The sequence below is a fragment of the Phacochoerus africanus genome, chromosome 11 (assembly GCF_016906955.1).
Source record: "Phacochoerus africanus isolate WHEZ1 chromosome 11, ROS_Pafr_v1, whole genome shotgun sequence".
In the NCBI taxonomy this organism is placed as follows: Eukaryota; Metazoa; Chordata; class Mammalia; order Artiodactyla; family Suidae; genus Phacochoerus; species Phacochoerus africanus.
This window is the reverse complement of record NC_062554.1, coordinates 126,917,761-126,944,173: the sequence shown is the minus strand read 5'-3', so window position 1 is coordinate 126,944,173 and position 26,413 is coordinate 126,917,761. Positions and strand designations below refer to the sequence as shown.

Here is a 26,413-nt window from a genome sequence, read left to right as displayed (position 1 = left end):
TATTGTGTATGTTTTAGTTATTTTTAATACTTTATATTTTAACTTTTTTGCTTGGATTAAATATGCTTATAGTTATTTTTAATACTGTATATTTTAACTTTTTGCTGGGATTAAATATGCTTTTCCCACTACTGGCACAGTATTGCAGTGGTTTATATTTATCTATATATTACCTCTACCCATGAGTTTTGTACTTTCCTATACTTTTGTATTACTATTGTGATCTTTCTTTTTTAAGTTTTTTTTTCCAGTTGTATTGCAACATCTTGACATATGACATTGTATAAGTTTAATGTATACAACATAATGATTTAAATATGTATATCCTGCAAAATGAGTACCACAATAAGTTTAGTTAACATTCATCGCCTCACACAGCTACATAGTTACAATTTTTTCCTTATACTGAGAACTTTTAAGATTTACTCTCATATATATAGCATTGTTAACAAGAGTTGTCATACTGTACATTACATCCACAAAACTTATATATCTTGTAACTGGAAGTTTGTACTTTTTGATCACCTTTATTCAATTCCCCCACTTCCTACTCCCTGCCTCTGGCAACAAGAAATCTGATCTCTGATTCTATGAGTTTGGTTTCTTGGATTCCACTTATAAGTGATATCATACAATATTGTTTTTCTCTGTCTGACTTTTTTCACTTAGCTAAATACCATCAAGTTGCATCCATGTTGTTGCAAACAGCAGAATCTCCTTCTTTTATGGCATAATAGTATAACATTTACTACATTTTCTTTATCCATTCATCCACTGATGGACACTTAGGTTGTTTCCCTACCTTAGCTGTTGCAGCAACGCTGGATCCTTAACCCACTGTGCCGGGCCAGGGATTGAACTGGTGCCTCCACAGAGACAAGCTGGATCATTAACCCACTGTTTCACAGCAGGAACTCCATGGCTATTTTTAAAGTCATATACACTCTTTTAAAAATATCTGAGCATGTTTGTTTTACACTAATAAATTTCTATCTTCACAAGGAATGTGTCCAGAATGCAACAAAGAATATTTCTATTTCATCTCTTATTATGCTTACTTTTGCAGAAAATGAATGCTATCCTCAGTAGAGAATTCAAAAAGATTTCCAGATACTATGGAATCCATGGCAGAATATCAGGAAAGTGCAGGATCCGGGTGGCATTTATATTTCCTTCTTTTCATTTAAGAGCATGACATAAGACGAGAAGACAAAAATAACAGAAGTGAACACTATATATGTTCAAGAATGCGACTTGCTTTTTCTTTTCATGTTTCTTACTGGGTTCTCTGGGCCTGTGATAAGAGTACATCCATAGGATTGAAAAGCATTTTTCTGGAGACTTCACAATCAAATAAGTGAAGTATTAAATAGTGTAAAAAAAAAACACAATCAATTGTAAAGTATAACTTCTTGAAAGCCATCAGGAATATAGCCAGAAGAGCAGTGGTAAAGATTTATTGGAATTCAAAGAAAATTCAAAATAACTGGAAATAGGCTGTAAATAATGACAGCATGTTTACTAGGACTTCAGAAATTGTGACATTATATTATTATATCATTTAATCCCAAAAACAATACATGAAAGCTATTATTCCCTCCATTTTAACGAGGATGTTGTTTTAGAGAGGTTGCTAGCTAATTTATGGTGATATAGCCAAGAAATGACAATCAGCATTCTAATTTATATTCCAAGTCAACTATTCCTCCATTATATCACACATAATCTATGTCTATACACTGATATATGGATTATAAATAATAAAATTAAACCCAAAATTTCAGTCAAAGCAAGTGAGTACATCCTAGTATCTTCCACCAACATTTGGTATAACAGAACTCTGGAAAAAATGGTAATAAAACAAGAAAAATGTTTTAAAACATGTTACTTTGAAGGTGGTCCCTCAGAAAGGAAGCATGTGGAAATCTATATGCCTGAGAAGGGAAACATCTTAAGGTATGAACAAAAAAAGCAGCAGAAAAAAAGGTAATATGACATGTACAACACAGATCAAATGAGACACTGGTATGTACCCTTACAAAGATCACAAAACTAATGTAGGCTAGTTATAGAAATCCATTTCTCAGCTGCTTCCTTTAGTGCAAATGAAAGTGTCTTGACTATTTTGGTGACAATGTTTTTCAGAAGATAGAGGACGAAACTAAGTAAAATGCTTCCCCAGAGTTAATTCTGACCAGCACAGAAAAACCAGTAAATAATAAGAAAGTGTTGGAAACCTTCAAAGGAAGTAACTAAGCAAGCTCAGAACTTGAGTGCAGGAGAACACATACCGCAGACTTACATATAAATGAGTAAGATATTCTATGGCCCAAGGCTCTAAAAGGAAAAGCAATCTAGAGGTGACAAAATAAAATTCTAAAAAGAACCATTTCCATGTATCTCTAGGAAAAGTGAAAGATAAAGTGGGTGGCTGTGTAGTGTCACAGAGAGTGCTCAAATGAACTCAGACTGGTTAAAGGGTATCTTTGGGGAAAAGGCAAGCAATGAAGTATCATAAAATAATCTTAGGAATACTACAATTCAAAATAGACTGGTTTTCAGAAAAATGCTAAGAACAAAAGGAGTTTTAGAATTATGTCCAGAGCAAGACGAGGAAGATGTAGGTCTCTTTTTTAGAAAAATAGTGAATTGCAAATATAAAGAAAACTAGGAAATTCTTACTTTTCTTTCACCTCCTCAATCAAGGAGAATAAAATTCAAATAAGAAAGAGAAGAATACACACTGGAAAGGGAAACAAAATCCTAAACAGAAGAGATTATAACACTGTCTCATTCTATAAGTCACTTCAGCATCTTGGTCTAGCTCCAACATTTCCTCCCAGCTGTAAGTTTTATTCTGCTACTTGAAGAGTGAGAGAGATATTTTTGAGCTCAAAATAAGGGAGGATTTATCTTTAGCAAAAGTGATGTCACTTACCTATGGCCTTGATAACAAAAAGTACCCTCAGGAGTTCCTTGCAGTGCAGCAGGTTAAGGATCTGGTGTTATCACTGCAGCAACTTGGGTTGCTGCTGTGGCATAGGTTTGATCCCCGGCCCAGGGACTTCCACATGCTGCATATCCACCCCCCACCAAAAAAAGTGCCCCAGCCCCTTCTGAAGAGGTAGCCCCAAATAGTTCACATAACCACACCTTCTGGCTAAAGCCAATTAGACCAAATGTAGACCTTCGCCAAATTATGCCAATTCACTGGCTGAACAACAAAGTGATTTGAAGCATATGTTTTGAGCTAAACCAGTCAGATTATCTCATAACATTATTTTGGAGACATAGAAATAATCAAGTAGTTACCACAGGTGTTAAAGCTTGAAGAATTCCTACAGACAGAAACTCAGAAATAGAATCAAGGCCATTAGGAGGTCATGAGAAACTGAACAAAAAACAAACAAACAAAAAAGAAATACAATCTATGAGTAAGCAGAAACCATAAAGTACAGAATACATACATGAACCTGAAGAAATGTATTTGTCATTCGTGACAGCAAGGATCAACCATGGGGAGACAGCCACAACTTTGGTGGTTGAGCCCTACTGGGAATATCAGTAGACGTCTGCTGCTGAGATGTTTAGAGAAGCGTTGCGTCCTCCAAGCCTCTGAACTATTCTTCCATTCCCCCATGGGCCACAGTGTGTAGCTGTCCTTGAGTTCCTAAGGAATCCATGCTCTTTCACCAATTCTATCTTCCAACTAACCTTCTCATACTTGAAAAAACTGTGAAGGTACATAAGTATGATAGCTCTGGAACCAGAAAACCTGTACTGTAGACTGTTAAAATTTAAAGAAGATTCTCTAATTTGATCTTTTTAAAGGATATTTAATCTGCCCTAGGCAGGACCGTTTACTGGTTAATAGTGTGGGCCCTGGAATTAAATCAGACCTTAATTCCAAACTCATATTCTTCATAAACACACCTGTCAATGTTCTGAACACAAAAAACTCTGTTTTCTTTGCTACAATATGCCTTGCCCACAGAAGAGTACTTATCATTTAGCAGACAATCCATTCCACAAATATTTGGGAATAAATGCATGAAATATGATAAGTTAGAAGATGTACTTAAGCCTGTTTCCTTGTCTGTAAAATTAATACCTGATTTACTTTAGAAGACTCTTATGAAGATTAAACGATATAAACATTTAGCACCTCACTTGGCATGGTGAGTGTGATAATTATTAATACTTTTCCAGTTTTGTAAGACATTTCCAAGTGGTTTATAATGGTTTTGACTTGTAAAGGGACAATATTCCAGTCTCTTTAATATTGGATATAAAATCTCAACATGTAATTCTACTACAAATATTTTTACATTAGTCAGGAGTCATATGAGTGAAAAAATGGACCATGTGGACTTTGATTTTTCCTGATAAGTTTTATGATCTACAAAAATTGCTCAATCTATGACTGGAGCGATTGAATCAAACATGCTGTCAAAATTGGAGGCAAGTATGTGATGTCCACAATGCCCCCCAAATCCCACCAGTAAGTCATGTGCCAGAGTTAGAACAAAAGAAAAAGCAAACTATGGAAATATATGTGCTTGGCAGGTGGGGGGTAGTAATTACTTCAGTATTTCTTTAAAAACATATTCTTATAGTAAGCCTCTATAATTGGACCAATGTCACATATTTGAATATAAGCATCCCAAGTTATATTTTGACAGAAATTTAAAAACATATTCGGAGTTCCCATCGTGGCGCAGTGGTTAACGAATCCGACCAGGAACCACGAGGTTGCAGGTTCGGTCCCTGCCCTTGCTCAGTGGGTTAACCATCCGGTGTTGCCGTGAGCTGTGGTGTAGGTTGCAGACGCGGCTCGGATCCCGAGTTGCTGTGGCTCTGGCGTAGGCCGGTGGCTACAGCTCCGATTCGACCCCTAGCCTGGGAACCTCCATATGCTGCAGGAGCGGCCCAAGGAAATAGCAAAAAGACAAAAAATTTAAAAAAATTAAAAACATATTCTTTGAATGTTAAAACCATTAATTTTGACATTTTTACCAATAAACAAATAAAATTTATGCACATTTTCCAGCAGAAGGCGTGTTTTAAATATACATTGGTACTGCTGCCTATAATTACATTCAAAATTCTTTAGCTAGAGCGAAAACACTGAGTTTACACAACAGATTGTGAATTGCCCTGAGAAACTCCATTGAAAATTTCCTTGATCCTGCTCTACAGCACAGGGAACTACATCTAGTCATTTGTGAATCAACATGATGGAGGATAATGTGAGAAAAAGAACATATATATGTGACTGGGTCACTCTGCTGTACAGCAGAACTTGACAGAACATTGTAAATTAATTATAGAAAAAAATACAAATCTTTTAAAAAAGAAAAATGTACTAGAAGAAAAAGGAAAATCACCTTGCCCATGAGATTATTTATAAAAGGAAAGTAGTGATCTCCATACATAGCATACATGAAATACACAAGCCAAAAAAGTTCTGAAATGTGATGTTTCCCTCCAGATAACTAAGACTAACTAAATCCAAATTAATTTAGAATAATAAAACATAAATATTCAAATGTGTTTGGACACCATCACTGTTAAAATTATACAAAGATCCACTTAAAGTTTTTAGATAAAGCACATATGATTAAACCTCATAATATATTAATTCGGATTTTTTCAATTTAATTGCCATTAATATTACGTATTTGCTCTCTTACTAATTACAAATTTTCAGTTTTAAGCTTAGAATAAGTTAAATTCCCTACTTTGGAAAAGTTAGGTGAGAAATTTGGCCATGAGGATGATAGATGTTAGGAAAAGATGGTAAATTGGACACATCCACCTAATTTCCCTACATCTTTACACTCCATTCAAAACAACAGGAAAGGAATTTTTAATGGTAAAGCCTAGCAACAATGGGGGAAAACGGAAAGGAGGAAACATCAATAAAACTCTAAAATTCAGAAGGCAAACAGACCCATAAATGACTTAGAAAACCTAAATATATATATATATATTAAAAGCCCGCAGAAGAAAAAGATAAAAAACAACTCCATTTATACCATAGAGTATCTTTTATATACTCCTAATTTTGCAGTAATTATAACACTTCATTGTGATTATCTTTTTATTTGCTAATCTCCTCTCCTGGACTGAGCCCCATGACACAGGAAATAGGGTATAATTTTCTTTGTATCCTCAGTGCCTCACAACCGCTTACAGGATACAAAATACTCATGTACTTGCTGCCTTTCACCCATTTGCTGCATCGTGTAAGCTATAAATAAACTGACTACTCAAATCATAGAATATACATTCTACAGGGTCTCATTGCAAAAGTCTAACTTCCAAAGACTACAATACCATTTTTGTAAGCATCCCCTAGCAAATAAGAGGCAAACAATAAATCATTTTTTAATAAAAGTTCATTGTTTTGAATGGCACATGAAAGAAAAGTGAAATGACCAACACAACGAAACAAACAAGAACTAGGAAAGACGCAATAAAGTAGGAGGAAACAATAACACAAAAGTCATTAACATTACTAAAAACTGTATTCAAACCTTTCCAGGATTTGGTTTTTGTTTGTTTGTTTGTTTGTTTGTTTGTTTTGGTCAAAACAGAAGAATAAAGACTAGCAGAGATTTTAATACACAAGGCATTTCATGACAATAAAAAGGGAGAAGAAAATAGTTGTTTGATCAATTTAAGAAGAAAAATGGACCATGGCAAATGAAGTTGTTGAAAAGGATATCTTACCATTGGATCAAGAAAAATTTCTCAATCAGAAAAACAAATTTTTTTCTTTCAGAAAATGGGAAGTGAATTTCTAAGAATTGTTTGTTATCAGTCCATGCTAAAAAGAGATAATATTTTTTTCCTTAATATAAAATTGTAGACAAATGTTTTATTTACCATGGGACTTGATGCACCTTGGGTCTTTGGTTTGCTTTTTTTTTTTTCATTTTATTTGTTTGTTTTTGCTTTATTGTTAATGAATAGGCCTTGTTAATTCTCTTACCTCAATCCTCTTACTTGTTCAGAACTATTTCTGTAAGGGTCATCAATATCCAGGATCTTAAATCTGAGCTTAAACCTGTTCCACTTCAGGAGGAGTTCAGGGGACAACAACTCTTATTCGCTAAACACCATCAAGGACACCAGGCACAGAGAATTAAACTGTGAGTCTACAGGCAGTTTTCTTGATAACATAATTTTTGAAATTTTACCTTAGGGGAAAAATAGTGTTTTCACTGTTTATATATTATTGTGTGTTCTTTTAAAATATTTCGAAGTAACTTTAAGTAAAATTTGTCTACTATAAAGATAATTAAATACTGTGTATCTTTCCCTTTTAAAGTGATGTATGTGCACTAGTCATCTTCACTAATGTAAGTTCAGAGTAAACACGTAATTTGGAGTCTGATACTTGAGAAAGTTAAAACCATGAATAGAGGATTAATTTTGTAATGTACAAATTTACTCACTTTGAGTGAAGGGAGTACTGAAGGAAAGAAATGATAAGTCCTTACACTTCGTATTTGAAAAATTAACTCCCAAGCTGTGAAGAGAAGTATTAGGTTTAGCAAGAAAACATTCTCAGACCTCTGAACCAAATACTTAACCAGTTTTTGGGCTTTCTTCTTAATATTATATTTTGTATTGTTTTGTTTTTTGTCTTTTTTCTTTCTGTTTTCTTTAAAGTGAGTATAATAACATCTATTTCAAAATATTACTTCAAAATTTTAATGAGACAGAAATAATGTTTTTAAAAGAAAACACATGGAGTTTGTTGATATTCATTCAATTAGGTGAAATTTTTCTTTCAATAGATTTTATTTTTCTTGCATTTTGCTCCTATGGAGGTGATTATTATTACTAATAAACTTATAGCTTGCATCATGAAAATGAATGAAGTAAGGTTTTCCTATTCTTGTGCCATGGAATATTTTTGTTAACTGAAAAAATAGCTCTTAACTATAATACCCATTTTAAGTATGTATTTATACATACTACTTAGAATCATCTAATATTAAAGCTAGAAAAAAATTAAGAGATCACCTAATTCACCACGGCAATTTGCCTAAATATTATGTTTATAAACTGGATTTGATATTCTGTACGTTGCTGTCAAATATATATGTAATCATCTATGAAGTCTATAATGGAATTCAAACTGTATGTCCTGGAATAGTGTTTTTACAAGATACAGAGACATTCAAAACAACATCTGCAATACCTGCTCTGAATTTCCTGCAAGATTCTGATGTTTCTATTTTCTTCAGAACAAGTAAGAGAATATCTGTATGTAGCAAGAGCCAATCTGAACAAGTTAATATCTTCTTCATTTATTAGTAGCAACAATTCAATCATAATTTGAAAGCTCCTACTTTCCCGGAATATTTTTTACTGATAATACTAGCTGATAAAAGACTGTTATTCATTATATATTCCTAACATATAAATTGTTTAAAAGCCACCCTACATCTCCCACTTGCTCTGCCTCCTTTGTTGAAAAATCAAAAATATGTGAGAAGGGAAAAGCTGAGAAAACATCCTATCTGCTCTGTAGTGTCTTTTATCAAAGTTTCTATCACAGTTCTGCTCTGGCTATAAACTTTAGACACTGTGGATGTTGTCAATAGCATCAATGTGTGGTTTTTTTATGTAAAGGAAAGAAAATGAACATTTGCTTAGAGCCAAGCATTTGCTCAGCACTGATTTGTTACATCCATTTTGAGGATGGTGTGTCCTATGTTCCACCCAGGCTTCCAGAGATTTATTTTTAAAGAAAACTCTCATTATGATATAAAAATGTAGAAGTTGACTCACCTCTAAATCAGCAACTCTTAATGACGAAGGTGGCACCAGAAATCCTGAGTGTTGTTACTGTCTTGGCAAAGGCCTACTCCATTAGACAACTGAAATTCAGAAAATATATTTGAATCACATAAAAGCTAAAAGGGAATTCAAAGAGAAAATCACTTATGATTTGAAAAATCAGTGGTAGAGAAGTAATTCATTGGAAAAGTAGTATGTCATATTCAGATTAAATCATCACCCTCAGTTCTATGTTTGTACACATCTACAGAAAATCTTTTTACTATTATTTTCAAGGAAATTTCATGTATATTTTATTAGCCTGTATTTCATGACTCCAAATCAATCTCTTTTTTAGATTTCACATTCATAAATATCTTGTGGCAAACAGACCTTACCAGAAGTAAATCAAAGTATTTTTGGCAAAGGACTTTAGTAATGAGACAGAAGAATACAGAAGAGCTTTGAGATAAATGTACGACAAATGTGTGACTATGTACATACTATGCACATACACACACACATATGTGGGTGGAGGATTAGGCATAAGCAGTGCATATACATATTGATTTCAAAGTAAAATTATATTAGTTTGGGAGTTCCCGTGGTGGTGCAGTGGTTAATGAATCCAACTGGGAACCATGAGGTTGTGGATTCGATCCCTGGCCTTGCTCAGTGGGTTAAGGATCTGGTGTTGCCGTGAGCTGTGGTGTAGGTTGCAGACATGGCTTGGATCCCGTGTTGCTGTGGCTCTGGCGTAGGCCAGTGGCTACAGCTCCAATTAGACCCCTAACCTGGGAACCTCCCTATGCTGCGGGAGCAGCCCTAGAAAAGGTAAAAAGACAAAAAAAAATTATATTAGTTTGACTACATCTGTTATTAGTTTTAAATATTTGGTTTTAGTATCTAAAAGCTTTAATTATTTACTAATTATCATTTTACTCAATCCCTATTAAGTTCCTACTACTAAATACTATACACTTTATGTAACACATTTTATATCATTTAATCTTTATACAGCCTCTTGAGGTAGACATTATCACTCCAATTTTACAGATAAAAAAACTAAAGTACAGAGAATTTTAGTGATTTGCTAAAGGCCACACAGCCAATAACAGGTGGAGCTAGTTTATGTGTTGTTGTTATACTATACTGTTACCTGGAAGCATTACAACACATGGTTCCTGCCCACAAGAAGCTAATTCCTCATTGGGTAGAAGATATATATAAATAAATCAATTGGAGAGTAATTCAAGAAATTCAACTGATATATTATGAGGCATAAAATCTTCTCTATATTAATATTAAACTTAAGACCACGTCACTCTTACTAAAAATCTCAAGTTCTCAAAGTCAATCAATGAAATAGTGGGGTGGGATATAGAAAGAGGAAATTACAGCTTGTGTGAAATCATCAGTTAATTTTTTGATTTGAGAGGTAATGAGTTCTCCAAACTCCCATGATCTGACACGGTGCTGTCAGACCTATCTGATGTGAAATTCCCACCATTAATCAGTTTTTTTTTATTAAGAAAGAAAAAGAAGAACTGTTTACTATAGGAGCCCAATATGACATGTGGAAGACAGTCATGGCAGGGATTAAAACACCTGACTTTACTCTATAAGCACTGGTAAGAACATTAGCCTGGCTTAGTTGATCAGATTAGCTCACAGTCACCTTGGAAAACAGAGGAAAGCAGAGATCTAAGAAGATGTATAGTTAGAGGTGGAAAATGTAGAATACAAGGCCCTGCAAGGGTGAGCAGCACAGTGTGATACGCTTATGGAGCCCAGGTCAAGATGCAGAATCTAGGTCTCTATCAAAAGTAAAGAACGATGAAGCAGGAGTTCCCGTCGTGGCTCAGTGGTTAACGAATCCGACCAGGAACCATGAGGTTGCAGGTTCGATCCCTGGCCTTGATCAGTGGGTTAAGGATCCGGCGTTGCCATGAGCTGTGGTGTAGGTTGCAGACGCAGCTCGGATCCCGTGTTACTGTGGCTCTGGCGTAGGCCAGTGGCTACAGCTCCGATTCGACCCCTAGCCTGGGAATCTCCATATACCGTGGGAGCAGCCCCAGAAAAGGTAAAAAGACAAAAAAAAAAAAAGGAAGATGAAGCAGAACTTCTATAGATTTTTATCACCTAGTAGTTTTGCTTGGTTTCAGCCATAAAATAACAAAATATGTTCTAAGTATGCCTTAAAGTTAGTTATTTTGCTATATTCTATTTAAGTTAAAGCATTATTTTAATCAGGCACTTCAGTACTTGTTCCCAGTCAGTTATTTACATCCCATGGCTAATTATATTCAGACACAGTAATGTCCTTTTAGTAGAGCACCTTTTCTGAAGCAGCTTCTTATTCCACGCACTTCCAAAAGGGAACATATACATTCATGTATAAAAGAGAGGGAAAACTATTTGTTTCAAACTGCACAACAACAAAAACCTATCCTGAAAATGCCATACTGAAGCTACAGCATGAATGCTGTACGTATTTTACATTTTTATGTCCACGGAAAGACATCATGAATGTCATAGTAAGGTCATTTTAATGTCTGGTTGTTTAACCTCTTCACTCTGTACTTAAGGAAACCAGTATCTAAAACCTTTAATTAAAATTTTAAAAAAGAAAAGGAATGAAAACACATTTACCTGAACTTTAGCCCTACTAAATAAAATGGAATACCTCTATTGGGTCTCACCCCCACCCCAGCATGTATGTCTTTTATTTCTCAAAAGAAAATAACAGTTATTGAAACACTTAAAACAATTATCCCTCTATAGGGAAAATACTGATACACAGTGTATTATTAGATACATTACTGTTTATTTGATCTAACCTAGACTGAGAAGAACCCATACATTCTAACCAAAGGCTACGTATCACTCTTCTGATTCACTTTTTTAGACACTTTAGATTAGACTACACTTAGTACAGAACATCAATATTTCCATAAGGACATTAGAACAACTCAGAGACTGGCCAAGAAAATAACCGGCATTTGTATTTTTTGATATGTAGGGGTTTCTTGGCCTATATTTTTGGAGGACCTTCTGTGGCATCCCAGGAATGTGGGTCCAGAAGCAGGGAAATAACTAATAAAAAAATCCAAAAAATGTCTTTTTCAAGGAAAAGTTTTGTCTGGATATATGGCCAAAAGTGGGATTGTTGGGTCATATGGTAGTTCTATGTACAGTTTTGTAAGGTACCTACAAACTATCGCCTTTGGAATGGATAAGCAATGAGATCCTGCTGTATACACTGGGAACTATGTCTAGTCACTTATGATGGAGCATATTAATGTGAGAAAAAAATGTATACATGTATGTGTGACTGGGTCACCTTGCTGTACAGTAGAAAATTGACAGAATACTGTAAACCAGCTATAATGGAAAAAATAAAAATCATTATTTAAAAAAAAAATCCAAAAAACGGACAACTTAACCTTAGGTATGCCTCATTTCCTTACCTATGATCCTTAAAAGATAGATGGGAAAAAAATTTGTTGTCTCAGCCTCAAAATCTGTAATACTTTGTTGTAGCAGTCCAATCAGACTACGTTACCAGGAAACTATGTTTATATGTGATTTCTGAAAAATAGAAAAGTAGTATAAACTTTGAAAGACTTAAGTGTCAGTTTCCAAAGATATGCTACACATTGAAAAGATTTTTATATAAAACTTGGACTATACAAAAAGAGAAAAAGAAACAAACAAGCTTACTTTTAGAAATTGATTTTAAAGACTGCTAAAGCAATAGAATTATTACTTGAATAACACTCAAAAATTCTTTGGAGTATAGAATTAATTCTTTTTAAATGTTAATGAGTCCATAAGCAAAATATCTCACGTTACTGCACCTATCTCCACACAAAGCTCAGTGTAACATTTCCATAATTTTTCTACACAAGCAAGAGTAGTTCTACAAAGAGAATTTTGTAGTTTTATTTTGATACATAATTGATGTATATAGCCTATTACGCTTGCTTTTATAAGTGATCCAGAGATTTAGCACCGACGATAAATTCTCAATCAATATGTTCGACTGTCAAGAATCAACAGTAGGCAAAGCCTTTTTGTCTTTTGTATTAACTTTCCAGAGTCATTAGCAGTTATTTAGAATTAATTCAGATAACTTGAAATAAACAGACTCTTCTAATAATCAAATGAGGTTTAATCAAATGAGGTTTAATCAAATGAGGTTTAATCCAAAACAAAAATACATAATTCAAATAAGTACTATCTCAAGAGATTTATCATTCAAATAAATACTATCTCAAGAAATATATCACCCAAATAAACAGTATCTCAAAGAACATGGGCATGGTGACTTAGTGACCTATTTTGCATATTCTCATATTTTTAAAAATAATTTGTTTTTTCATTATAGCTGGTTTACAGTGTTCTGTCAACTTTCTATTTTACAGCGTGTTGACCCAGTTACACATACATGTATAGAGTCATCAGAAGTGATTAGACATAGTTCCCAGTGCTATACAGCAGGATCTCATTGCCCATCCCTTCCAAAGGCAACTGTCTGCATCTAATAACCCTAGACTCCCAGTCCATCCCACTCCCTCCCCCTCCCCCTTGGCAACTACAAGTCTGTTCTCCAAGTCCATGATTGTCTTTTCTGTGGAAAGTTTCATTTGTGTAGTATGTTAGATTCTTTTTAATTTAATTTTTTTTTTCAGGGCTGCACCCACAGGATATGGAAGTTCTCTGGCTAGGGGCCAAATTGGAGCTGCAGCTGATGGCCTATACCACAGCCACAGCAACACCAGACCCAAGCCACATCTGTGACGTACACCACAGCTCGCAGAAACATCGGACCCTTAACCCACTGAATGACACCAGGGATCGAACCCATACCTCACGGATACTGGTCGGGTTTGTTACCACTGAGCCAAAACAGTAACTCCTTCTCATCATTTTTTTAATTAATTTTTTTTTTACTATTTCTTTTTACGGCCATACCTGAAGCATATGGAAGTTCCCAGGCTAGGGGTAGAATCAGAGCTGCAGCTACAGGCCTAAGTCACAGCCAAGCAATGCTGGATCACAGCCGCATCTGCCACCTACGCTGCAGCTAGTGGCAATGCCATATCCTTAATCCACTAAGTGAGGCCAGAGACTGAACCCATATCCTCACAGACACTATGTCGTGTTCTTAAACTGCTAAGCCACATGGGAACTCTTCATGTTCTCATCTGGGTTTTAATGCTTATATAAAAAATTAGGTTGCTTGGTTCATTTATACATTCATTCATTAAGCATGTTACTGAATATATAATGGCATAGTGGAGGAAAAAATAAGAATTTTAGAGATTTGAAAGTCAGAGAAACCTGGATTTGAAATTTTCTGTCTACTCTGTACTACCTCTGTGAGCTCTGGCAAGTCACTGAATCTCTCAGAGCCTGAGAATTCACATCTGAAAAATGAGGACAATGGTTTTTTGAGAATTTAAAATAATATATATAAAGTACCTAGCACATAGATGCTTTAAAAATTGCTAATGCCATTTATGCCATATTTACAACATGCAAAATAATTAGAAGTAAGATAATAAGACTAGTCTCTGTCCTAGAAGAACTTGCAATAGTGAAACATGTAAAAATAAGTCCTATAAATCACTGTGGATGCTAGGAGAGAAGTCAGTCTGAGGTACAGTGATGGGATGATTCCACAGTTTGAAAATCTACCAGTAAATTACAACATTTAGTAGTGAAAGTAAAACTTCTTCAGAAACACTGAGAATCTCTAAGTCAGTTCTAAACTGCAATTGACTAAACTAGAATTCTAAATTAGGATTCTAACCTAATCTGATTAGATTAGATGAACTTATGTGAAATGATTAACAAATGTCATCATCACAATATCATGTGAAAAAGGATGATTATTATAAATACCTTAGGGATGGATTTGGGGTTTTAGAGAACCTTTTAAAACAAATATTTAAGAATGTTACTTCCTTATTATGGAACATCACTTAGTATGTGTGAAACAGGACTAAAAGAAAATTTGTTTAAAATTATCTTTTTATTTCTCAGTAATTACTAAACCATGGCTTGGAGGTATTCAAGTTTTGAGGACAAAGTCTGAAAAATCTTATGTCACATAAGACATTATTTTAAATTACTATTAAAATCCTAAACCAAGAGGAAAATAAATCCCAACTCAGTGGAACTATATTTTTAAACTATACTTCTCACCAATATTAACTTTACTTTTACTTTTAAAGAATTTATATACCTGTTTAAAGAATTTAGTTTCTGTCAAAGGTCATCCAAATATAATTTCGACTTAACACAAATTTTTCAATTGAAACAGTATTATAACTGTCTAAACTAAAAAATGAACAATATCACAGATTTTTATAATATATCAGATGGAAAATAGAGTAATTCCTGAACCACAGTTAATCTTGGGAAAGGTAGTAGATTTTTTGTCTTCTTGCCCTACTTTATCACCAATTTCTAATTACACGTACCATATGTTTACCATCAAAGTCTTATAACATTCCTATTGTTATTTTAAATCCTTTAACTAGACCAGACATGGAATTTTTTAGCTACTAATAATACCATTGCAAACCAAATGTTGAGCATATTTTTTAACTGACTGTTACATTAATATATAGAAACATAAAAGATATTTTTTTATTGTATCGACTCATACAGCACTTACTATGTGTTAAGGATCTAAGCAACTTCCAAATGCTAATTGGATTACTTTCTGGATACTAAAGTAAATTTTGAAGAAGACAAATTGTTTGAGAAAATCAAAAAACCCCGGAGAGAGTTGATGACAGCAATATTAACAGGTGTATAGATCAAATATATCAACAGCTAGTTTTACTAGACCCGTACCTACAAGTCTACATTGTCTTCAAACAGTGCAAGCAAATATGCCTCATGTTTCAATTTTTTTCTTCTAATTTCTATCTGTATTCACTGGTTCCCTTAGTAAATTTCACCAATCTTTGTACTCAAACTCAAATGGAGGCATTACGAAAGGATGGACTCTGTTTTTTACTACATAGGCAACCCAGTGACTTAAGTCTTAGTATTTGGAGGTGCCATACCAGAATTTTGTTTGTCATGTAATTCAGAGCCCAGGGAAATACCTGGCCCAGAGTCTATTCTTTTTTTTTTTTTTTTTTTTTTGTCTTTTTGCCATTTCTTTGGGCCGCTCCTGCAGCATATGGAGATTCCCAGGCTAGGGGTCGAATCGGAGCTGTAGCCACCGGCCTACGCCAGAGCCACAGCAACGCGGGCTCCGAGCCGCGTCTGCAACCTACACCACAGCTCACGGCAACGCCGATTGTTAACCCACTGAGCAAGGGCAGAGACCGAACCCGCAACCTCATGGTTCCTAGTCGGATTCGTTAACCACTGCACCACAACGGGAACTCCCCATAGTCTATTCTTAACATATACTAATGCAATCAATGAATCAGACTTTTCCCAAATAACTGGGTTATCTTTTCAATAAAGGGATTCTTTGAAACTGGTGAGTCTTTTTGAAAAATGAAATTTCTTCTTTTCTCCACTAGATTGCCAACTAGGTTGGCAAGAAACACATCAAGAAGCAAGCTATGCTTCTGCCTCTTCATCATTTGAAATAAAATTATTTGTAGATTTTCTTAAATCTTATATAATTATTGTAAATAGTAACTACCTCAAATTATCAATCTACTCTTGGAAAATAAAAGAGACTGGCTTGAGTCTATTTTTCTGGGGACTAAATAGCTATTGAAGTTATCAAATAGTTTCCACTACTCTGTTCTGTAGTGGTCTTTTGAAGCAAACTAATAATACTCATTTTTCTTAGATGCAAAAATTATTCTTAAATAATTGCAGTAAGTAATTAAGTAGCTTCTTTTGTCCAACAACATTTACTTATTTCCATTTTTTTTCACTACTAAATCCATTCAAATTTAAAATTCTCTACTACATTTATAGTTATATAATTTGTAGTTACATTGGCATGACTTTGACAGACTTTTCTTAAAAGCCTTTTCTTGTTCACTTGGGTAGAATCAAATTGGCAAAGACCTTTCAGCTCCAGTGATTCTGGGTAGGAATTGTGGTGAAGGAAACAACATAATTAACATATCAGTCCAAATGTTGGGGGCAAAAGTCAAAGCAGAAAAGGAATCAAGACAGAGTTCTGGTTTACCCTTTTATGCCTTGGGAAAGCACCAAACAGATCAGGTCCAGTATTTATCAGCAAAAAACTAACATGGCATGAAAGCACAAGCTTGATGATACTGCTGCTTAAAACTGACTTTGAAAGAGGCAAAGGTGAAAGGGTTGAAGAAGGAAAAAGAGTAAAAAGATAGTATATCCACTATTAGAATATCCTCCCTAACTTGAAAATTACAAGAAAATCACAACTATATGGACCCTCGTAGGGAATGTGTTAGTATGTATAATAGAGTTTTCCAGATAATGGAAAGATGAATAGGCAAATAAATTGGATTTGAATGTGAACTAAGAATGAATAGGTTCTAAATGAGGGCACCAAGGAGCTCCCTATGAATAAAACCCCATGTGCTTTAGGTAGATTTGTAACATATTTTAGCTTCTCAAAATTCTATAGGCATAGTGAATGGTTGTTTTCATTTGCTTGGTGGGTAACATTACCAAAAATTGCTTTGTGACATACAGAGAAGTTAGGGTGTAAGAATTCAGATAGCACTGCTCCTTAGATTGTAATTCTTTAATGTCCAATTCAGAATTTGAACTCATCAAACCATATTGAAAAAAATGATATAGTATATTAACTTGCATACTAGCGTAATGCTTTAAGATTTAGCTCTAAAATCAAATGTCGGTTCAAATCCTCACTCCTCCACTTACTGTGTGATCTTAGGCAAGTAAATTCCCTGTCCTTCAGCTTGCTCAGGTCTAAAATGGCATTAACAATCATCCCTGCTATATGTGGTCTTGTGAAGATGAAGTGACTTTTGACACATAAAATGACTGGAAAAATGCCCAGCACATACAAGTGTTCATATAAGTATATAATTATTATTTATTAAATCATTATTGTTATATAAAATGATTAGAATATAATTACATGAAATTTGGTAACAAACTAATAAAGAAAATCAGTAATAATGTTCACTAAGTACACAGACCTTAAGTGAAGGCTAAAGGTAAAAAAGACAAACTATAAATTATGTAAAATTCTTAGGTCCAAACATCTTCAATGACACAAATATTAAGTTAATGTTCTTTTATAAGGTAGCCGGAAAAGTAAACACTACATCACTTGGTGATAATCCTTAATCTGCATGGAATCTGGAAGCAGGATATATATCTATATTATATTTCTCTTAGAATTCACCAGTCATCATTACTTCTTTCTTCATTCTATAGATTATATCTAATAACTCTCTAAAATGGAAGAAGCCCAAAGCCAAAGTTTAGAGGAAGACTTTGAAGGACAGGCCACACACACAGGTAAGCAAAGTTAAAAGAAAAAAAAATCATTAAATTAAAATAAGTCTGGAGATCTTTAATGTTCTTATTGTTGCTCTTCAGTATGAAATTTAAGTAGTACCTTTGAATGGTTTGATTGAATCATCTAAAATATGTGTCGGGATAAATTAATGTGAAATAAAATATTGTTAGAATAGTTTTACTTAGATGTCAAAGAATGAGAATTATTCTAAGTATGAAAATTTCCTACTGCTCACACCAAAAAACCTCTCTATCTATATTATAATTAAGCTACTTTTGTTTCTCCTAATTTCCCCCACTATGCATTTTCTTTGCAAGTGCAAACAATAACAACTGTAGACCAAGAGATACATAAACAGAGTTTTTAATTTTAATTTTTTGAATCTGAAAAAATAAAGAAAATAAAAATAAATTCTTAAAGTGCATTTCAATATTCTTCCAGAAGATCTAAAACTTCAATTCATTTCATCTAAAGTTTGTTATCTTAATCTGTTAAATTGTGTGTGGCTGCCTATATGCCAACTACTAAGAGTTTAAAAGTCAAATTGTATGGCTTAAATTTTAAAATCCAAGTTTCTTTTAACTATATTAAATCTCATTCGAGTTATACTTCCCTCTCTCTTTTAATAATACGAATTGAGGCTTTTAAACTTAACCAGGAGTCTGAATGAATTCATATGTGTACCAAACAAAATGCATGAAAACTAATTTCATAATATCAGTGCTTAGAATACCTTTTAAGTATGTCACAAAACCAAGAAACCATAAAGAAAGATTGATAAACTAAGCTGTAGAAATGAGGGAAGAGAGAAGGAAGGACGAGAGGAAGGAAGGAAGGGATCGAGGGATGGAGGAAAGAAGGAAGGAACGAAAAGGGGAAGAGAGAGGGGAGGGAAAGAAATTCTGCTGTCTGGTAAAAGTCCAGGAACAACAACAACAACAACAAAAACCATTTCACAAATTGAGGAAAAACTTTTGCAGCTAATTAACATTGAGTTGAGTTGACTTCCTAAAATATACTAAAAGCTCCTACAAGAGTTCCCTTGTGGAGCAGCAGGTTAAGGATCCAGCGTTGTCACTGCAGTGGCTTAGACTGTTGCCATGGCAAGAGTTTGATCCCTGGTCTGGGAACTTCCAATGCCACAGGCACAGCCAAAAAATATAAAAAATTTAAAAAAATAAAATTCCTACAAATCAGTAAAAAAAAAACATCCATCAAATGGAGAAATGGGAAAAACAGAAGATACATATTTAGAAAAAAAAATTGCAATGGCATTTACAAAGTTAGAACTATCTAGTAAGATTTTTTTTCACACAGTTTTTAAAAGTAAAAAAGTTTAATATCACACTTTTGAAAAAGTCATAGTCATACATTACTGCTAGGAGTGTAAATTGGTACAACCTCTTTAAAGGCAGTTTACCAATATCAAAATTAGACATGAATATGCTTTTTGACAAAGCAATTTTACTACCATAACCTATACAAAGACCTGCACAAGGTTGGGCAGGGTTCTCCACTCAGAATCTTATGTCAGAGAAAAAAATTTGGAAGCAACCATGTACAACAATAAGAAAATGTTTAAGCAAATTAATATTGACACAGTAGAATATTACGCTTCCATTTTTTAAAAAGGATGTTTATGCATGTGAAAAAAATCTGAGATATTTTATGAAGTTAATAAGAGAAGAAAAGTGCGATAATACACTACCATTTATTTTAAAAAAAGAAGGGAAAAAAGATTCTTTTTCTATACACATAAACACATGCTATATATTTTGTAAGTGCAGAAACATTCCTGCAGAACTGAGACTATCCAAGTAAACAGAAAATCAACTGCCTGAATATAATTAATATAAATTCATATTAAAATTGTATATTATTATTACATAAATTAAAAATATGAGAAAATATGTGGGAGAGAGAATAGATCTACATACATAATACAATTTTTTTTTCTGTCTTTTGTCTTTTTAGGGCCACATTCATGGCATATGGAGGTTCCCAGACTAGGGGTCAAATCGGAGCTGTAGCTGCTGGCCTACACCACAGCCACAGCAATGCCGGCTCCGAGCTATGTCTGTGACCTACACCACAGCTCACAGCAATGCTGGATCCTTAACCCACTAAGCAAGGCCATGGATTGAACCCGCGTCCTCATGGATACTAGCTGCGTTCATTAACCACTGAGCCATGACAGGAACTCCTGCAATACAAATATTAAAGGTATGATATGGCTAAGCTTTAGTGAAGGATATTTAAAATTGCATATTTTCAAGAATTTAGACTTCTTCTAAGCACTGTTACTATTTATCAGGGCAACCAAACATCAGCGTTCCAGTTGGATCATCCTTGATTTAATTAATTTTATTAAATCTGCAAATTCTATCCTTTCTATATTTGCAAAAGATTCTTAGAATCGGAGTTCCCATCGTGGCGCAGTGGTTAACGAATCCGACTAGGAACCATGAGGTTGCGGGTTCAGTCCCTGCCCTTGCTCAGTGGGTTAAGGATCCAGCGTTGCCGTGAGCTGTGGTGTAGGTTGCAGATGCGGCTCGGATCCCGCGTTGCTGTGGCTCTGGCGTAGGCCAGTGGCTACAGCTCCGATTGGACCCCTAACCTGGGAACCTCCATATGCCACGAGAGCGGCCCAAAAAAAAGATTCTTAGAATCTTAGAATGAACTGAATGGTTATATAATAATTTTCTTAAAACCATTTTAATTTGTGAATTGAAGTCAGGCCTCTTTCTTACTGGCTGTCTTTTAAAGTGCTTTTGTTATTACTGTTTTCCGGATCTTGATAACCTTTCAATTTGCTTCCTCTAAAATCCTAGTTTCCTTTGTTAAATAGTGTGGTGCCAAGTTTAGTTTACCGCTGAAGCTTTTTTGTTTAATAAAAGTACTGTTTCTCTAAAATTCTAGTTTCCTTTCTACACTCTAACTTTTTAGCAGCTTTACCTTCAAATTTTGCCAATAGTTCAAAGTGCATGATTTGCATTTTCATTAACAGAGATACTATAGAAAGATTCTTGGTCAAAACCCATTTAATGTGGGAGAATATTTTTCTAAACAGAGCAGGGAGAAATTTCTAGTCCAAATAAGATATTTTTTCTGACACAGAAGACGACGTGTCTATTTTCATGGCAATATTTACAGAAATATCAATTGTGTCGATAGTCCTTTTAAATATAAAAGGAAAAAATTTTTTTTCTATTTTATGCCAGGACCCAAAGGAGTAATAAATGACTGGAGAAAGTTTAAATTAGAAAGTGAAGACAGCGATTCATCCCCACCTAGCAAGAAGGACATTCTCAGAAAAATGTCTTCTCCTCAGAGCAGAGATGACAAAGATTCAAAAGAAAGATTGAGCAGAAAGGTAAGATAAGAAGAAATCAATAATAAAGCATCTATAATGTGTTTTTAGTCTAAATGACTCTACTGAATCACTTTAGAAATATTATAAAATACAGCTATATTTCAAAAATATTTATTACAGTATTCTTTAATTAGAAAAAAAAAGGGAAATGCAGTACATGCCTAAGAAGTTATCCCATTCTAAGAAATATGTGGCAACTGTTAAAAGAATAATTTACAAAAAAAAAAGAAGAAGAAGAATTTACAAATACATGAGCTGACTTGGAGGTAGTTCCACAACATGAGACAGCAAGATGCTGAGAATTTTAAGTTACATGATCCCATTCTCTAGAGCAGTGGAAAACAAATACTGTGTATGTTTTTATGACTATAGGAGCATGTATGTAGAAACGTATGGAAAGACACTCACCAAACTGACAATGTTGGTTAATTGGAAGGATGGGACTGGTTGAATCTTAACTTCCTCTTTCCGTTTTTTAAAAAGACCATTTTTCTAGCTGTATTTTTTTAAAATTCTCATTTATTTCTTTTTCTTTCTTTTTTTTTTTTTTTTTTTTTTTAGGGCCGCACCCACAGCATATGGAAGTTCCTAGGTTAGGGACTGAATCGGAGCTGCCATAGCAATGCCAGATCCAAGCCACATCTGCGACCTACACTACAGCTCACTGCACCACCAGATCCCTAACCCACTGAGTGGGGCCAGGGATCGAACCCTCATCCTCATAGATGCTAGTCGGGTTCATTACCACTGAGCCACACGGGAGCTCCCATTATTTCTTATTATATAGTGTTCATCATACATACATAAAGTGACACATGAAAACATGATCGCTAAAATTTTGATGGAGATTATATTATAGTATCACAATGGTGAATTTCAGTATCTATTACTACCTTCCTTTAGCTTTCAGTTCATTTTTGAATCTTTATAATTAGAATATACTATTTATATAAAAAACAACCATATTAATACCAATAAAAGAAACCATGAAGTAATTTTCAGTCTGGGAAAATATCACTTTAGTGGTTTATCTCCAAACCGGCCAATATGAGTTATTGTACATTTATTCTCAACAGACAGTCTGTGTATCAGAAATATTCTTGGTTTCAGGCTTCTGGCCATTGTAAAAATCTTCAAGTCTAAGATCTTGTTTTCAGATCTTGGTTCCTTCACTAAGTCACTATGTGATGTAGATGAGAAAACTGAATTTTCCCATCTGAGGAACTGTAACAATACCTCCTCCACTTCCCTTAAAGGGATGTGAAGAGAAAATAAATGATCAAGTGTTTTGAAACACATAAAATGTTATACAAATGTGAGACATTATAATGATTGAAAATGTTGTAGTAAGGTTAAGCTTTAGAAATGTATCTGAATGTCTAAATATCTTTTTGCCTGAATATGTAAATAGAACAAGTTCTCCAAAGAATGCTCAAATGCATATGTAAATCAGTATTTATGCGGTTCAGCCTGTTAAATTAACAGAACTATGGTAGCAACTTAAAAAGTACATGAAACATTTTAAAATGTTCCGGGTTAAAACAAATTAAGTTGGAATGATAATTTTAAAGCAGAAAAAAATAATATGATAAGAAAATGAATGAGGACATTAGAAAAACAAATATAGGAGGAAGAAACAAGTGACGGAACTATTGGAAGCACCAGATACTTCTAATTAATCTCAATATATTCTGTAACAAAAACCTACCTCATGGGTTTGCGTGAGGGTTAAGAAAAATAATCTATGTAAATTGTCTGAGACATAGATTTTCCATAAATTTGAGAATCATCCAACTTCCATGGTTCTGGAATGCCCCACATTTCTTAATCATACTATGTCCCATCATCATTCCTTTATAGCACACGTGTATGTGTGTGTGTGTATGGCTCGCACAGCATTACCCTTACAGATTCTGATTCAGTAGATCTGGACTGGCATCTCCAAATTTGCATTTTCCAGAACTTCTCAGTTGCTGCTGCTGGTCTTCTGGCTAATCTGATGCACTCCAAGTAACTGCAAAAGCTGTCTTTCTTGAATTCTACCCTACATATTCCGCACCAAATCAGTAAATGTTAAGATATAATCCTTTTATCAACTTTTATGAAGAAGAGATACTTAATTTCAAAGGCATTTGCTGGGGACGCATTTAAATGCTTGTACAGGCACTTATCACGTGTGTGTGTGTACATACACTTGGATGAAAGTCACTCTAGAGTAGATCTTGGTTTTCTTCATTCAAAGTAGCACACTTGTTTGTTTTTACATTTTTTTTTTTCTTCTTAGGGCCACACCTACGGCATATGGAGCTTCCCAGGCTACGGGCTGAATTGGAGCTACAGCTGTGGGCCTACGCCACAGCCACAGCAACGTCAGATCCAAAACACATCTGTGACCTACACCACAACTCATGGCAACACCAGATCCTTAACCCACTGAGGGAGGCCAGGGATTGAACCTGCAACCTCATGGTTCCTAGTCAGATTCGTTTCCTGCCGTGCTACGACGGCAACTCCATAAATGTCACATTTCTGACTGAGAGGATGACCATCTCACAGCTCAACTATACTCAGAAATACTTACGCATGCACTTAATTATGAAATAACTACAATTTGCCAGCACTAAAGAAAATACTGGAGGGTGAGGAATGACAGAAATAAAATGCCTGCCCCTGAACAGTATAAAAGTTAGAAAAACTAATATTAAACAGCTAAACAAATAAATACATAATACAATATCAGGCAGTTCTTATTGCTATGAAAAAATAAATCTGCATAAGGAATAGAAAGTGTGGGGAAGGGACTCTTTTAGGTAGAGTAATCAAAAAAGGTGACATTGGAATAAATGAGGTGAAGGAGAAGGCCACCTCAGGAGAATGGGTTTGCTATGCATAAAGAATATAAATTTCTGACTGAATGATCTTTGGCATTTCTTTCATCTATTCCCAGATGAGCGTTCAAGAATATGAACTAATCCACCAAGACAAAGAAGATGAAAACTGCCTTCGTAAATACCGTAGACAGTGTATGCAGGATATGCACCAGAAGCTGAGTTTTGGGCCTAGATATGGGTTTGTGTATGAGCTGGAATCCGGGGAGCAATTCCTGGAGACCATTGAAAAGGAGCAGAAAATCACCACAATTGTTGTTCACATTTATGAAGATGGCATTAAGAGTTGTGATGCCCTAAACAGTAGCTTAACATGCCTTGCAGCTGAATACCCAATGGTCAAGTTTTGTAAAATAAAAGCTTCTAATACAGGTGCTGGGGACCGTTTTTCCTCAGATGTCCTCCCCACACTGCTCGTCTACAAAGGTGGGGAACTCATAAGCAATTTTATTAGTGTCGCCGAACAGTTTGCTGAAGAATTTTTTACTGGGGATGTGGAGTCATTTCTAAACGAGTATGGGTTATTGCCTGAAAAAGAGATACGTGTCATAGAGCAGACTACCATGGACGAAGATATGGAATGAAGATTCATTATGTCAATATCTCACATGTCTCCTGTAAGTACTGAGCATTGATTTGGGTAGTATTCATATTCCTTTAAAGAATACAAAGTATACCCATGGCTGTTCTAATTTTTAAAAAATACCAGATTGATACTAAAACTATATGTTTAGCATTTTTTTAGTATTAGCTACTCAAATTGATATAATACTTTACTACAAAACATAGTCTTCAGAAAAGAGGATATGGATAATATTGCGAGAGTTTTCAAAAATTCCTTTCGAGTTGTATTTAGCTTTTTTCTCCTTGTTTCCTTGGTATTATTATTGGGGTCTTCAAATTACATTGTTAATTATAATTTTGCTTGTGTAATAATAATAAAGCCTCATAAGGAAATACATTTTCTATTTGCAGTCTATTCTTTATCAAATGTTATATTATCAAGGTCCTAAAAACATTACATAACCCAAAATACAAAAATTATCATTCAGTAAGATAGCTTATATCCCAACCAAACTAATACACAAGAAACTCAGAAATACTGTATCACACTAAAATTGTAAAAAAAAAAATTAAATTAAAAAAGCATTTGTTAAAAATAGTTTCAGAGGTTCTAGGAAAAAAGGCAGAGTAGAAGTAAGATCTTTGTATCCTTCAGACAAAAGAATAATATTTAGTGGTAACAATAATTACAACAATCATTTATTGATTGCCTTTTATGGGCCAGTATTTTATACATATCATTTCTAATACTTAATCACAATTCTACACGTAGATAACATTACTCCCATTGCATAAATGATGATGCTGAAATTCAGAGAAGTAGAAGTTCTACTTCTATTTCCCTTAAACACATATGGAAAATTCTCCTCCTACACAAACACATGGAAAAGCAAAATAAAATAAATAAAATTTGAAAAATGTTTTTAAACTACATGAATGGGCTGAAGAGCAAGATAAAATCTTCCAGGTGTCTGAATCAGAATGGAAAATAACAGTGAGTGAGAGCTGAAGTGATATGGCCTATCACTGAAGACATGGTGCTTGATAAGTAACCAAAAATGGGTTCCCAGTGACAAGTGTGCTTAAAAGAAGTTTGCACATTTTCTTCTGGTGAACCAATGTTGAAATCAGACATTTGTCACAAATTCTAGTCTCCACTCGCCTAAATGACTATTTTATAGTGTCTCTTCTTTCATTAAACCTATTTTACACTTTACCTCCAAGCCAAACACTTCATTTCGTCCATACTTCATTGAGAAATCAGAAATTATCAGATGATCACTGCCTCATCTTTTCATCACCAATCTACAAATGTGCACC

At 34.4% G+C, this 26,413-nt stretch overlaps 1 protein-coding gene and 1 long non-coding RNA gene across 2 annotated transcripts in view; one reads left to right on the top strand and one right to left on the bottom strand.

The window, feature by feature from the left end:
- Positions 1-26,413, bottom strand: part of LOC125111885 (uncharacterized) — a 51,813-nt gene that overhangs the window by 11,087 nt on the left and 14,313 nt on the right. The window contains exon 3 of the long non-coding RNA XR_007130963.1: positions 8,809-8,897. This is a non-coding gene — a long non-coding RNA (uncharacterized LOC125111885). The remainder of the gene's footprint in view (positions 1-8,808; positions 8,898-26,413) is intronic.
- On the top strand, positions 7,048-25,414 carry PDC (phosducin). Its single transcript, XM_047754034.1, has 4 exons — positions 7,048-7,157; positions 18,184-18,267; positions 21,490-21,641; positions 24,589-25,414. Exons 2-4 carry the CDS (start codon positions 18,207-18,209, stop codon positions 25,111-25,113), a joined length of 738 nt encoding a protein of 245 aa, XP_047609990.1. The 5' UTR covers positions 7,048-7,157; positions 18,184-18,206; the 3' UTR covers positions 25,114-25,414.

What these genes read in the sequence shown, in the direction of transcription:
- PDC (XM_047754034.1), top strand. Translation starts at nt 18,207, where the DNA reads ATGGAAGAAGCCCAAAGCCAAAGTTTAGAGGAAGACTTTGAAGGACAG. An exon ending in AGGACAGGCCACACACACAG is followed by an intron (nt 18,268 to 21,489) that starts GTAAGCAAAGTT and finishes ATTTTATGCCAG; the next exon opens with GACCCAAAGGAGTAATAAAT. An exon ending in AAGAAAGATTGAGCAGAAAG is followed by an intron (nt 21,642 to 24,588) that starts GTAAGATAAGAA and finishes ATCTATTCCCAG; the next exon opens with ATGAGCGTTCAAGAATATGA.